Raw genomic sequence first — 12,121 nt, forward strand, 5'->3', positions numbered from 1 at the left:
GGAAAGGTAGAGCTGGGTGTCATCTGCATAGCTGTGGAAGAGAATATTCTGGTGTTGCTTAATCCTGCCCAGGGGTAGGAGGTATATGATTAACAGGAGAAGGCCAAGCACTGACCCTTGGGGGACACCCTGTGTGACAGTCACGCAACTTGATCTGTGATGTTTCAATTGGATAAACTGTTGATGGTCAGTGAGGTAAGAGGAAAACCAGAAGAGTGCCATTCCTGTGATACTGACACCAGCCAGACATTCTATGAGAAGTTGATGTGAGATGGTATCAAAGGCTATGCTGAGGTCAAGTAAGATGAGGATTGATTAAAGACCTGAGTCAGCAGCACGAAGCAGATCGTTGGTGATTTTGAACAATGCTATTTCAGTGCTGTGTTTAGTGCGAAAACCAGACTGGAATTGTTTGTAGAGATTATTGCTGTGAACGTGTTGTTGAAGTTGATTAGCCACCACTTGCTCCAGTATTTTGTCAACAAATGGAAGGTTTAAGATGGGACGGATGTTACTCAGGTCATCAAGATCATCATTGGGCTTTTTGGTTATGGGGGTGACTGCTGCAATCTTGAGAGTGGGTGGTACAATGCCAGTGGAGAGGGAGGTGTTAACTACAGTGGGGAGAACAAGTATTTGAAACACTGCCAATTTTCCTACTTACAAAGTATGTAGAGGTCTGTCATTTTTATCATAGATACACTTCAACTGTGAGAGACGGAATCTAAAACAAAAATCCAGAACTCGTTACCTGTACAAAAGACACCTGTCCACACACTCAATCAAACAGACTCCAACCTCTCCACAATGGCCAAGACCAGAGAGCTGTGTAAGGACATCAGGGATACAATTGTAGACCTGCACAAGGCTGGGATGGGCTACAGGACAATGGAGTGGCTCCGTAAGAAGCATCTCAAGGTCAATGAGTGGCCTAGCCAGTCTCGAGACCTGAAAGCAATAGAAAATCTTTGGAGGGAGCTGAAAGTCTGTATTGCCCAGCGACAGCCCCGAAACCTGAAGGATCTGGAGAAGGTCTGTATGGAGGAGTGGGCCAACATCCCTGCTGCAGTGTGTGCAAACCTGGTCTAGAACTACAGGAAACATATGATCTCTGTAATTGCAAACAAAGGTTTCTGTAGCAAATATTAACTTCTGCTTTTCTGATGTATCAAATACTTATGTCATGCAATAAAATGCAAATTCATTATTTAAAAATCATACAATGTGATTTTCTGGATTTTTGTTTTAGATTCTGTAACTCACAGTTGAAGAGTACATATGATAGAAATTACAGACTTCTACATGCTTGGTAAGTATGTAATATCGAATACTTGTTCTCCCCACTGTATATTGTTCAGAGTGCATTAGTGTACAAGTCACCCATGCCATGTACACTAATGCACCCCCAATTTCACAGTGAGAAACATTATTCTTAAATTGTTGCACTATTTGCCCATGCAGTCCTTCATGGAGCCCTTCCCATATTTACTTCTGAAAGACTCATCCTCTCTGGGATGTTTTTTTTATACCCAATCTTGTTACTGACCTGCTGCCAATAAAACGTATTAGTTGTGAGATGTTCGACCAGGTTGCTTTTTAGCATTACACAACTTTTCCAGCGTTTTGTTGCCCATCACAGCTTTATTGAAACGTGTTGTTGGCATAAAATTCAAAGTGGGCAAATATTTTACAAAAAACAATAACATTTCTCAGTTTCATTATTTGATATGTTGTCTTTATACTATTTTCTATTGAATATTGGGTTAAAATAATTTGCACTTCATTGCATTCTGTAATTCTTTACATTTTCACAGCATTACAACAGTTTTGGAAACAGGATTGTATTTTTGGGGAACATGATAATATAAAAAAGGTCACCTGATTGAAAATAAACTAAAACAAATTGTATTAATTTTTGTAAGTTTAGTTTATCATAATCATAAGAAAGAAGAAAATTAGATATAAAAAAAGGAAATATGGTGCTGCGGACCAAGACCTGTGTGTATGTAAACAGATACATGTTTCACATTCGTTTAGGGGCTGAAACCAGAATACTGTTGTAACGCCCGGCCACAGATTGCTTTCTATGTTCAGTTTTTTTCAGTTCTGGTCTATCTGTTTCTATGTTCTGTGTGTTTCAGTTCTGGTGTATCTTTTTATGTTCTGTTTAGCTTCCCTTAGTTTATTGGTTTCACCTGTGCTTGCCTCTCACCTGTGTCCTGTTTCCTCATTATGTTATGTTAATATGAAATGATCAACTGAGAAATATTGATTCAGCTCAATACATTTCAAACAAAATACCTCAATACATTCCTTCACCTGCTGCCATTAACAGGTGGTGTCCATGATTCATCAGCTAAGTAAACACATTAATCACTTACAGTGAAGTTGCAGATCAGATGTATCAGTTCTATTCAACAATAGACTCTGTACTCAACTTAGCTAACATTGTCCTGCTGACATAGGAACAGTACCCTGGTCTCTTCACTCAGTCACATCCTCTCCTCCCCCCCTCTGTCCAAGTCAGTCTGTGGCCTTCTCCAGGTCCATGGGAACCCAAAGCTGTTACTGCGAGGCCTGGTGGTGGGAGGCATGAAGGTTTTGGGAGGCCTTAAGATCCCAGTTTTTAACTCATCACTCCTGTTCCTCATCAGTGTGAGGGCTGGGGTCATTCGAAAAGCATCAAAGTACTGTTGAGTAAAGAGAAAATCAGAATTTCTTAGCAGATGGTTTCTATAATTATATCTTTGTATTTATCTACTCTTACAGGCCTTTACATGTTTACTTGTTTGTCATTTATCGGAAGGTCTTATTCAGGGCAACTTCAGGAGAAATTAGCTGTGTTGTTCAAGGGTTAAACAACAGATTTCTTAAATTGGTGGGTCACACATAAACACACACACACACACATACACACACACTGAGGGGCAAGAGATATAAAACATAAACCCACACTTACACTAGCTTGTGGCACTGATGGTCCTTTTTCTTGAAAGCTTGGGTTTGTATTCATCATTCTTAAATCCATCATTGACATGCTAAGATCTGACATGGTGGTCTTAGATGCCTCTCTCAGCTTGGCTGAATAGGTCTGACTAGGCTGCAGTCTTTTCATGATGTCATTCAAAGAAGAAATGCTTTCACTTTGCAGCCTGTTCAGTGTCACGTGTCTCTGCATGAGAGAAAAGTAAACCTTCCATACTATGTCCTTAAACGTTCTCTACATGATACACAATTGTTATTCCACACACAATCAATCAGGCGCAGTGGGACTATTTATATCAGAGACTCACCCTAAAAGTAGAAGGGCAATTGACCCTAGAGCTGACTACAGAATTGTCTTCATCTGATTGGAAATCTACCGTAATGTCTTCCCTTCTAGCTGGACGATCCCTTCTTTGTATGGAGGATAAGGCCTCAGCTTCTTCTTTTGGACCTGTTTCCATTTCATTTCCACTGTGCCTCACAGACCCATTCACATCCCCTTTAGAGTAGTGTCTGACGTATGTTTTGTATTGGACCCTAAGAAAGAAAGAGTACATTTTAGGACCATGGCTCAGTTCACAACGGGAGTCTACCAAATTCTGAAAGTAACACAGTGTAGGTGGCTGTCACACTATTTCACATAAGGCAGTGGTCTGATTAAGTCAAACTAAAGCCTGAAAACAAGTGGTTATAACACTGCTATTCATTAATTGTAAACACATTAGCTTCTTCAAAAGATGCCATAACGTTCTAAACTGAACACATATTTCCAGATTGGACTCGCTTGAATGTTGTTTCATTATCCAGCAGTTTGTTTTTGTCATCACATTTATTTTGGCCCATATCCTGGAACAGGAAAAGTACAAACAGACCTCAGTGTAAATTATACAGAACCAGCTACAGCTGTCACAATATAAAAGTATTGAAAAGAACATGGTGCTAAGGCACAAAATGAAAAGACAAGACTATAGAATTGTTCACAGTATTTGCAGCCACACCTCACATCTGGCTTTGTATGTTCTTGGCTTCTACGCCCTCAATCTTACAAAACTATGGGTCTACACTGACACAAGCGCTATGTTTGTATCTGTTTTTGAATGTACGTACCCCATATCTGTGGCACCTATGTTAATTCAGTCTGAACGGTAGGCCGTATCTGGGTAAACAGAGTATCTGCTGAAAGATGAAAGTCTTGCCTTTTCATCGATGTCTTCCAATCTTTGGTGTGATTAGGGTTAATTTGGGTTAATTGTGGGTATACCTCTGAATTAGTAAAATAGAAGAGCAGGATTTTGTTTCACCAGGCCCCAATATTACACAATGGATACACCCCCCACCCCGAAAAACAAATCTAAATCCCCAAAACATCCGTTATTACCATACTGATTCAAAGTGTAGTAGTTTAAGAGGTCTGTCATATTTTACTAGTTTTTTTGAAGGGAAGAGGGGAGCTTAACTGGTTTGCATGCAACACTTTAACTGACAGTCAGTAAAGTTCAGTGGTGTTGCAATGACAGTTATAGTGTTCAACTGAGAGGATTTAATCCATCAAAAGAGTTAAAGTTCAGAAGGTAACAAAAGGTGAAAGATTAAACCTGATATCATAAAACATAACATTTGTTCACTTTGAAACCTTATCAGCTCTAAAGCCCTTAACAATTTTTTTTGATTTCAGTTAGGAGCTGTGGCCTTTTGTTAACAGGTATAACAAGGAATCACATAGTGGGAATTCATCTACTTTTATTGCACACGTACCTCCCCTCATCCAGAGGTGTAGTCATGTGGTAGTTTAACTCCTTTGGACAAATCTCCTCCTGAAAAGGTGGCTTATTGTTCACAGCTGTTAAATGTTGCCCTGATTCCTTTATGTTCATGTTCATGTCCCTGGTTTCCTTGAACTGATTAACCGGACTGCTGACATCACCAAGAGCCACCCAGTCCATAAGAGGGTCTGAAGGTGGATGAAGAGGGGGGCCTTCGATAGCCTCCATGGGGAGGTAGTTGGGCCGTTTATCTACGTTCAGGAACTCTGAGTGGGATAGAGGTGCATCAATCGGGGACCTGCCAGTCTTCCAGTTGTCTGGAACTGGATGTGATGCTGCAAAGAGGATCCGGAACTCTCTGTCGAAGGTTTCCACCACTGGCCCAGTCAGTACTGTCACCAGCTGCCGGTGCAGGTGGGCGTCTGACCATGTGAAGCTGGTGAACAAAATGAAAAGAAGCTGTTATGTCAGAGGGAACTCTGTGTAATGAAGTTAGAACAGGGGGAAACACGTTGCCGCTTTACCTGTAACTGCCGTTAACCACGGTCTCCAAATCCACCAGAAGGAAGTTGTCTTTCATTTCTCCCATTACCATCTTTCCCTCCCTCGAAAAGAAGTTATTACCTCCAAGAACACGAACCCGTATATTCTGCGAAAGATCACAATACCTTAATATTTGCCTGATTTTAAACCTGTCGATTCAGTCATTGAATTGGACAGAGGCTTGGACCTTCAATTCTGCTTTATATTTGGAACTCATGCACTGCAAAAACAACATATACAAGCCTGATATTTTAGATTTTGTACTTAAAAAATCCTATTTTCTTATTTTTAAAATTATTTAGTTATGGATAAGTTATTTACAGAATGTCTGATGACTGGTAACATTTTCTGAAGCCATTGGCAGATTTGTCTTACCTAATTCAAGCATATTTTTTTATATAAAGTTTTTGTTTTTCTTTTCAGCACTAAAATATAGCTTGTCTTGTGAGGCAATGCATCCAAATCTTCAAATCTCCTTGGAGGTTGAGGCAATTTGTGTATTTAAAAAAATAAACCACTGCAACCAACACAAAATATTTTATTGGACATCACATTTCAAGAAATTGAATGGCTCGAATACATGATGTTCACTACTGATTTCAAACCGGATAGGAAACATTTTAAAGAGTTGTTCCATATGCAGTTTGTAAAATTGCATAAAAAGAATTTAGAAAATGGACAGAAAATGTAATTCTGTTTTGGGAGAAGTGTGCACTACTCAACTTATTAAAGTTTTGTTTACCAAATGCAGCCGACAGACTGTGAGGTATTAAAACGTAAAGTGGAGAAATCAATGATAATGGTTGTTTGTTTGTTGCTGGCTATGTTTAATAAGATTTTTGGAGCTCTGCCAAAGATAGGGTATATATTGAATAATAGAGTTCATATGTTTCCTGTAGTTCTTGACCAGGTTTGCACACACTGCAGCAGGGATTTTGGCCCACTCCTCCATACAGACCTTCTACAGATCCTTCAGGTTTCGGGGCTGTCGCTGGGCAATAAGGACTTTTAGCTCCCTCCAAAGATTTTCTATTGGGTTCAGGTCTGGAGACTGGCTAGGCCACTCCAGGACCTTGAGATGCTTCTTATGGAGCCACTCCTTAGTTGCCCTGCCTGTGTATTTTGGGTCATTGTCATGCTGGAAGACCCAGCCACGACCCATCTTCAATGCTCTTACTGAGGGAAGAAGGTTGTTGGCCAAGATCTCACGATACATGGTCCCATCCATCCTCCCCTCAATACGGTGCAGTCGTCCTGTCCCCTTTGCAGAAAAGCATTCCCAAAGAATGATGTTTCCACCTCCATGCTTCACGGTTGGGATGGTGTTCTTGGGGTTGTACTCATCCTTCTTCTTCCTCCAAACACAGCGAGTGGAGTTTAGACCAAAAAGCTCTATTTTTGTCTCATCAGACCACATGACCTTCTCCCATTCCTCCTCTGGATCATCCAGATGGTCATTGGCAAACTTCAGATGGGCCTGGACATTGAGGGTCTGGCTTGAGCAGGGGGACCTTGCGTGTGCTGCAGGATTTTAATCCATGACGGCGTAATGTGTAACTAATGGATTTCTTTAAGACTGTGGTCCCAGCTCTCTTCAGGTCATTGACCAAGTCCTGCCGTGTAGTTCTGGGCTGATCCCTCACCTTCCTCATGATCTTTGATGAGATCTTGCATGGAGCCCTAGACCGAGGGAGATTGAGCATCATCTTGAACTTCTTTCATTTTCTAACAATTGCGCCAACAGTTGTTGCCTTCTCACCAAGCTGCTTGCCTATTGTCCTGTAGCCCATCCCAGCCTTGTGCAGGTCTACAATTTTATCCCTGATGTCCTTACACAGCTCTCTGGTCTTGGCCATTGTGGAGAGGTTGTAGTCTGTTTGATTGAATGTGTGGACAGGTGTCTTTTATACAGGTAACGATTTCAAACAGGTGCAGTTATTACAGGTAATGAGTGGAGAACAGGAGGGCTTCTTAAAGAAAAACTAACAGCTCTGTGAGAATTCTTAATGGTTGGTAGGTGATCAAATACTTATATCATGCAATAAAATGCTAATTTATTATCTAAAAATCATACAATATGATTTTCTGTCTCTCACAGTTGAAGTGTACCTATGATAAAATTATAGACCTCTACATGCTTTGTAAGTAGGAAAACCTGCAAAATCGGCAGTGTATCAAATACTTGTTCTCTCCACTGTACACCGATTAGCCATAACATTATGACCACCTGCCTTATATTATGTTGGTCCCTCTTTTGCCGCCAAAACAACCCTGACCCGTCAAGGCATGGACTCCACCAGACTCCTCTGAAGGTGTGCTGTGGTATCTGGCATCAAGACGTTAGCAGCAGATCCTTTAAGTCCTGTATGTTCGGAGATGTGGCCTCCATGGATTGGACTTGTTTGTCCAGCACATCCCACAGATGCTCGATTGGATTGAGATCTAGGGAATTTGGAGGCCAAGTCAACACCTTGAACTCATTTTGCATTCCTCAAACCATTTTTGCTTTGTGGCAGGGAGCATTATCCTGCTGAAAGAGGAATCAGGGAATACCGTTGCCATGGTCTGCAACAATGCTTAGGTAGGTGTCAAAGTAACATCCACATGAATGACAGGACCCAAGGTTTCTCAGCAGAACATTGCCCAAAGCATCACACTGCCTCCTCCAACTTGTCTCCTTCCCATAGTGCATCCTGGTGCCATGTGTTCTCCAGGTAAGCGATGCACACTCACCCTGCCATCTAGGTGATGTAAAAGGAAATGTGATACATCAGACCGGACCACCATCTTCCATTGCTCAGTGGTCCAGTTCTGATGCTCACGTGCCCCTTTTGTAGGCGCTTTTGGCAGTGGACAGGGGTCAGCATGGTCACCCTGACTGGTCTGCAGCTACGCAGCTCCATACGCAACAAACTGCGATGCACTGTGTGTTCTGACACCTTTCTATCAGTACCAGGATTATCCTTTTCAGCAATTTGAGCTACAGTAGCTTAACTGTTGGATCGGACCACACGGACTTCGCTCCCCATTTTCATCAATGAGCCTTGGCCACCCATGACCCTGTCGCTGGTTCACTGCTTCTCTGTCCTTGGACCACTTTTGATTGGTACTGACCACTGCAGACCGGGAACACCCCACAAGGGCTGCAGTTTTGGAGATGAACTGACCCAGTCATCTAGCCATCACAATTTGGCCCTTATCAAAGTCGCTCAGATCCTTATGCTTGCCCATTTTTCCTGCTTCTAACACATCAACTTTGATGACAGAATGTTCAATTGCTGCCTAATATATCCCACCCACTGACAGGTGCCATGATAACGAGATTATCAGTGTTATTCACTTCACCTGTCAGGGGTCATAATGTAATGGCTGATTGGTGTAAAATGAGCATCCCTAACTTTGCCAAAAGAGTAATTAATCATTAAGCATGGTAGGTAACACTCCTAGGTTTCTCCTAGGTTGTTTTAAAAAGTAAAAAAAGATTAACAAATAAATACAACTAGAAAATACACAGAAATGTTTCATACCTCATCTTCTGAGAATAATACAACCATGCTTCAAGTGAAGATGATGGAACATTCACAGAAAATTGGAAACATTCATGTTTTTGGCATTTTACCTTGAAAAGTTATCTTATTTTCTGAAAAGATAGTAACATCTTTCTAGGTCAGTTCCATTTGACATTAAGGGAGTGATGTCTGGGAAACATTTATTGCACATCACACAGACATTTGCCTAACAAGTCGACTAGTAATGCAATGTGACTCTCTAATATTCTCTAATATTGCAGCAATGTTATCTGTGTTTTCTGTGATATTATTAACACAGATGTGTCCTCATTAGCCACAAACAGAGATGCAAAGTCAGAGGGAATCTGGAACAACTGTTCAGATCGGTTGCTTCCCCCAGATGCTACATTCCACACACCGGCAAAAATGAAGTACAGTACTTCATCATTAGGGAGACACTATTGCTATGTAGTTGTGGTTTCTGGAAACCCAGACTTCTGGTTAACAACGTTATATATAATGTGGGATTGACTATGTGGTATGAAAGACATCAAGGGTGATATGTGCTAATTCTGCATCCTTAAATACTGTAGTTACCCACCGGATGCCTCAGTCTGTTATGGTTCATGGTTTCCTGGATGGATCTCCGGTTCAGGATGACATAAACCGGGACTCCCTGTGAAGCCATGGTGTGGAGGTCTCCGATCACAGCACTGTCTGTCAGTCGGTCTGTCACCATGGCAATCAGCTGTAGAGCATACAGAGAATCAGAGGAATAATCCACAGACCAAAAAGCCCTGTTCCACGCTGCGGTGCATATTCCTGCGAAGCGATCGCATTAACGCTGACTCATCGGAGCCAGGGCCATTCCGTAGCCGGGGCGACAGCGCTGTTAAGACTCACTGAAGCGAATCCGCTGAAAATAACCTTTTTCATACAACTAGCAAGATTTTTACTTATGTGACAAATTCACGTAGGCTTGGTTCCAATATGGTGTCTGGACAGAAGGTCACTTTGAACCATTCAGACGTACCTTGGTAGCCCCCTGCAGCAGTCTTCTGATGATCTCCCTGATAGGTGGCTGTCCGTCTGCATGTGGGCTGGTGTGAACCGTCACCTTACCCATTCCCATCCAGGTGACCTTCTCTGGCCATCCCAGCTCCAGGCAGGGCGCTGGGGTGTCTGATTGGGTGGGGAAGTAACTGGTAGAGAAGTCCTGCACCCCTGAGCTACATCCATCCTCAGCACCCTCCATCTCTTCCAGCTGAACCTGGCTGATTTGGTAGTCCTGGACCCAGTCACTGATCAGGTTCACCTCCTCTTGTGAGAGGAAAGGGATGAGACATTCGTCCTGTAGCCTCCTGTAGAAATCCTCAGGGCCTGAGCTCAGCAGGCCTTCCAGTGCATAGCGTTCCCCCTCGCAGTGGTGGTAGTTGGGGCTGGAGGCGGACACGGGCAGGATTATCACATCCTCATCGAGACTCTGTTCCTGAGAGTTGGACATGTCTGCAGCTTCCTCTGCCTTTGGGTATGAGGATTGTCTATTGAACTCTCAGGGCTCGTCCCCACATATAGGACCTGCAGGTCTGCACAGTGCTATATCAGGTCTGCAGTGATCCAAGATCATTGTCCTGAGACTATTTACACTTGTGATGCTTACAGACTGATAGATGTCACTGGAACAGTATGGACAACGGAACAGTCTCTGTTTCCTCTGAGAGAAAAGCAGTCACCAATATATCTTGTTTCTTGCATCAGATTTTATGAAAAGAATGGTCCAGAATCCCAAAAATATATATGCTGGTACAATTTAGGCTGAGTTAACGCCTGTAACATAGAGATATGTGTCTTCAGGGGAATGATCTTTATAACACTGACAAAAACATTCCCAGCCCTTTACAAACATTTCACAAGTCCTTGTTGACATAAGGAGTCATGATATATAATCACTACACTGTCCTTAAAGGTGGAAACATATGAAAATATTGAAATAATTATAGATATGTTAGAAGAGAGACACCACTCACCCCTTACGCTTCATTTCTCCAACAGAACTCATTACCACTAACTGGTTATAGACTTTGTTCCCCTCCGTCTTCTGGTCCAACTCCTCCCTCACCTTTCCATAGTGTCTCTGCTCATAATTCCTCTTTCTCACCTGCCTCTCCATACCTCCCCTTTTTCTCTCTAACCTTCCCGTCTCTCTCCTTCACCTTCCAGTCCTTTTAAACTATCTGTCCCTCACGTTTCGCTTTCTCTCTCACTCGCCTGCCTCTGTCTCTCACGTTACAGGCCCACATTCTCTTTCTCTTTCTGTCTCTGAGTGTTTATTATTGCAATCTCTCAACTTGGGACCCACTATCTGCGTCAGATATTAATAATGGCTTACCCTGTAATCTTATTTCACATTAAACATGTGAAATAAACACGTGTTTATGTGTCTCCTTACAGATATCGTATTTCTGTCCTTAAAGAATAATTTCTCAGATTTTTAACCTGATGGTTCCTCAACCTGAAATACATGTATGTGCCTAAATATACTGTAATACATTATTCTGTTTTTACAAAAACTAGCTGTACACTGCTGTTCAAAAGTTTGGGGATGATTGGAAATGTCCTTGTTTTAAAAAGAAAAGCAATTTTTTGTCCATTAAAATAACATCAAATAGATCTGAAATACAGATTTGACATTATTAATACTGTTAAATTATGGAATATCTACATAGGTGTACATAAGCCCATTATCTGCAACCATAATTTCTGTGTTCCAGTGGCACGTTGTATTTGCTAATCCAAGATTATCATTTTAGAAGGCTAATTAAAAAGATCCTTTTGTGATTATGTTAACACCACTAAAAACGGTTGTATTGATTAAAGAAGCAGTAAAACTGACATTCTTTAGACTGGTTGAATATCTGGAGCATCAGCATGTGTGGGTTCGATTAAATGCAAAACATTGCCAGAAAAATTGCACTTTCTATTGAAATTCATCAGTCTATTCTTGTTCTGAGAAATGAAGCCTATTCCATGTTTTAAATTACCAAGAAACTGAAGATTTTTTACAATGTTGTGTACTACTCTCTTCACAGAACAGCACAAATTGACTCTAACCAGAATAAAATGAGAAGCGGGAGGCTCTGGTGCACAACTGAGCAAGAGGAAAACTACATTAGAGTGTCTAGCTTCATTAAAAAGTTCCCACAAAACACACGTCTCAGAGTCAACAGTGAAGAGGCGACTCCAGGATGCTGGCCTTCTAGGCAGAGTTGCAAAGAGAAAGCCATCTCTCAGACTGGCCAATAAAAAGAACATATTAACCCA

At 41.7% G+C, this 12,121-nt stretch overlaps 1 protein-coding gene across 2 annotated transcripts; it reads right to left on the minus strand.

Moving 5' to 3' along the window:
- Positions 1 to 1,784: 1,784 nt before the first annotated feature.
- Positions 1,785 to 11,176, minus strand: fam83e (family with sequence similarity 83 member E). 2 transcript variants are annotated; one of them, XM_010882026.3, is made up of 8 exons: positions 10,828 to 11,175; positions 9,834 to 10,627; positions 9,402 to 9,548; positions 5,273 to 5,397; positions 4,741 to 5,184; positions 3,294 to 3,522; positions 2,960 to 3,172; positions 1,785 to 2,690 (listed from the first exon to the last, which is right to left on the minus strand). In XM_010882026.3, exons 2-8 carry the CDS (start codon positions 10,302 to 10,304, stop codon positions 2,493 to 2,495), a joined length of 1,827 nt encoding a protein of 608 aa, XP_010880328.2. In that variant the 5' UTR covers positions 10,305 to 10,627; positions 10,828 to 11,175; the 3' UTR covers positions 1,785 to 2,492. The 2 variants fall into 2 exon arrangements, with proteins under 2 accessions (XP_010880328.2, XP_028969613.1); XM_029113780.2 differs by lacking the exons at positions 1,785 to 2,690; positions 2,960 to 3,172; positions 3,294 to 3,522 and adding an exon at positions 4,101 to 4,248 and having other exon boundaries at positions 10,828 to 11,176.
- Between the last annotated feature and the right edge of the window lie 945 nt (positions 11,177 to 12,121).

This window comes from Esox lucius, chromosome 17, assembly GCF_011004845.1.
Source record: "Esox lucius isolate fEsoLuc1 chromosome 17, fEsoLuc1.pri, whole genome shotgun sequence".
NCBI classification, from domain to species: Eukaryota; Metazoa; Chordata; class Actinopteri; order Esociformes; family Esocidae; genus Esox; species Esox lucius.

Coding starts and splice junctions, on each gene's coding strand:
- fam83e (XM_010882026.3), bottom strand. CDS start 10,304: ATGTCCAACTCTCAGGAACAGAGTCTCGATGAGGATGTGATAATCCTG. Junction 9,549..9,833: donor TGCTGCAGGGGGCTACCAAG/GTACGTCTGAAT, acceptor TATGCTCTACAG/CTGATTGCCATGGTGACAGA. Junction 5,398..9,401: donor ATAACAGACTGAGGCATCCG/GTGGGTAACTAC, acceptor GATCTTTCGCAG/AATATACGGGTTCGTGTTCT.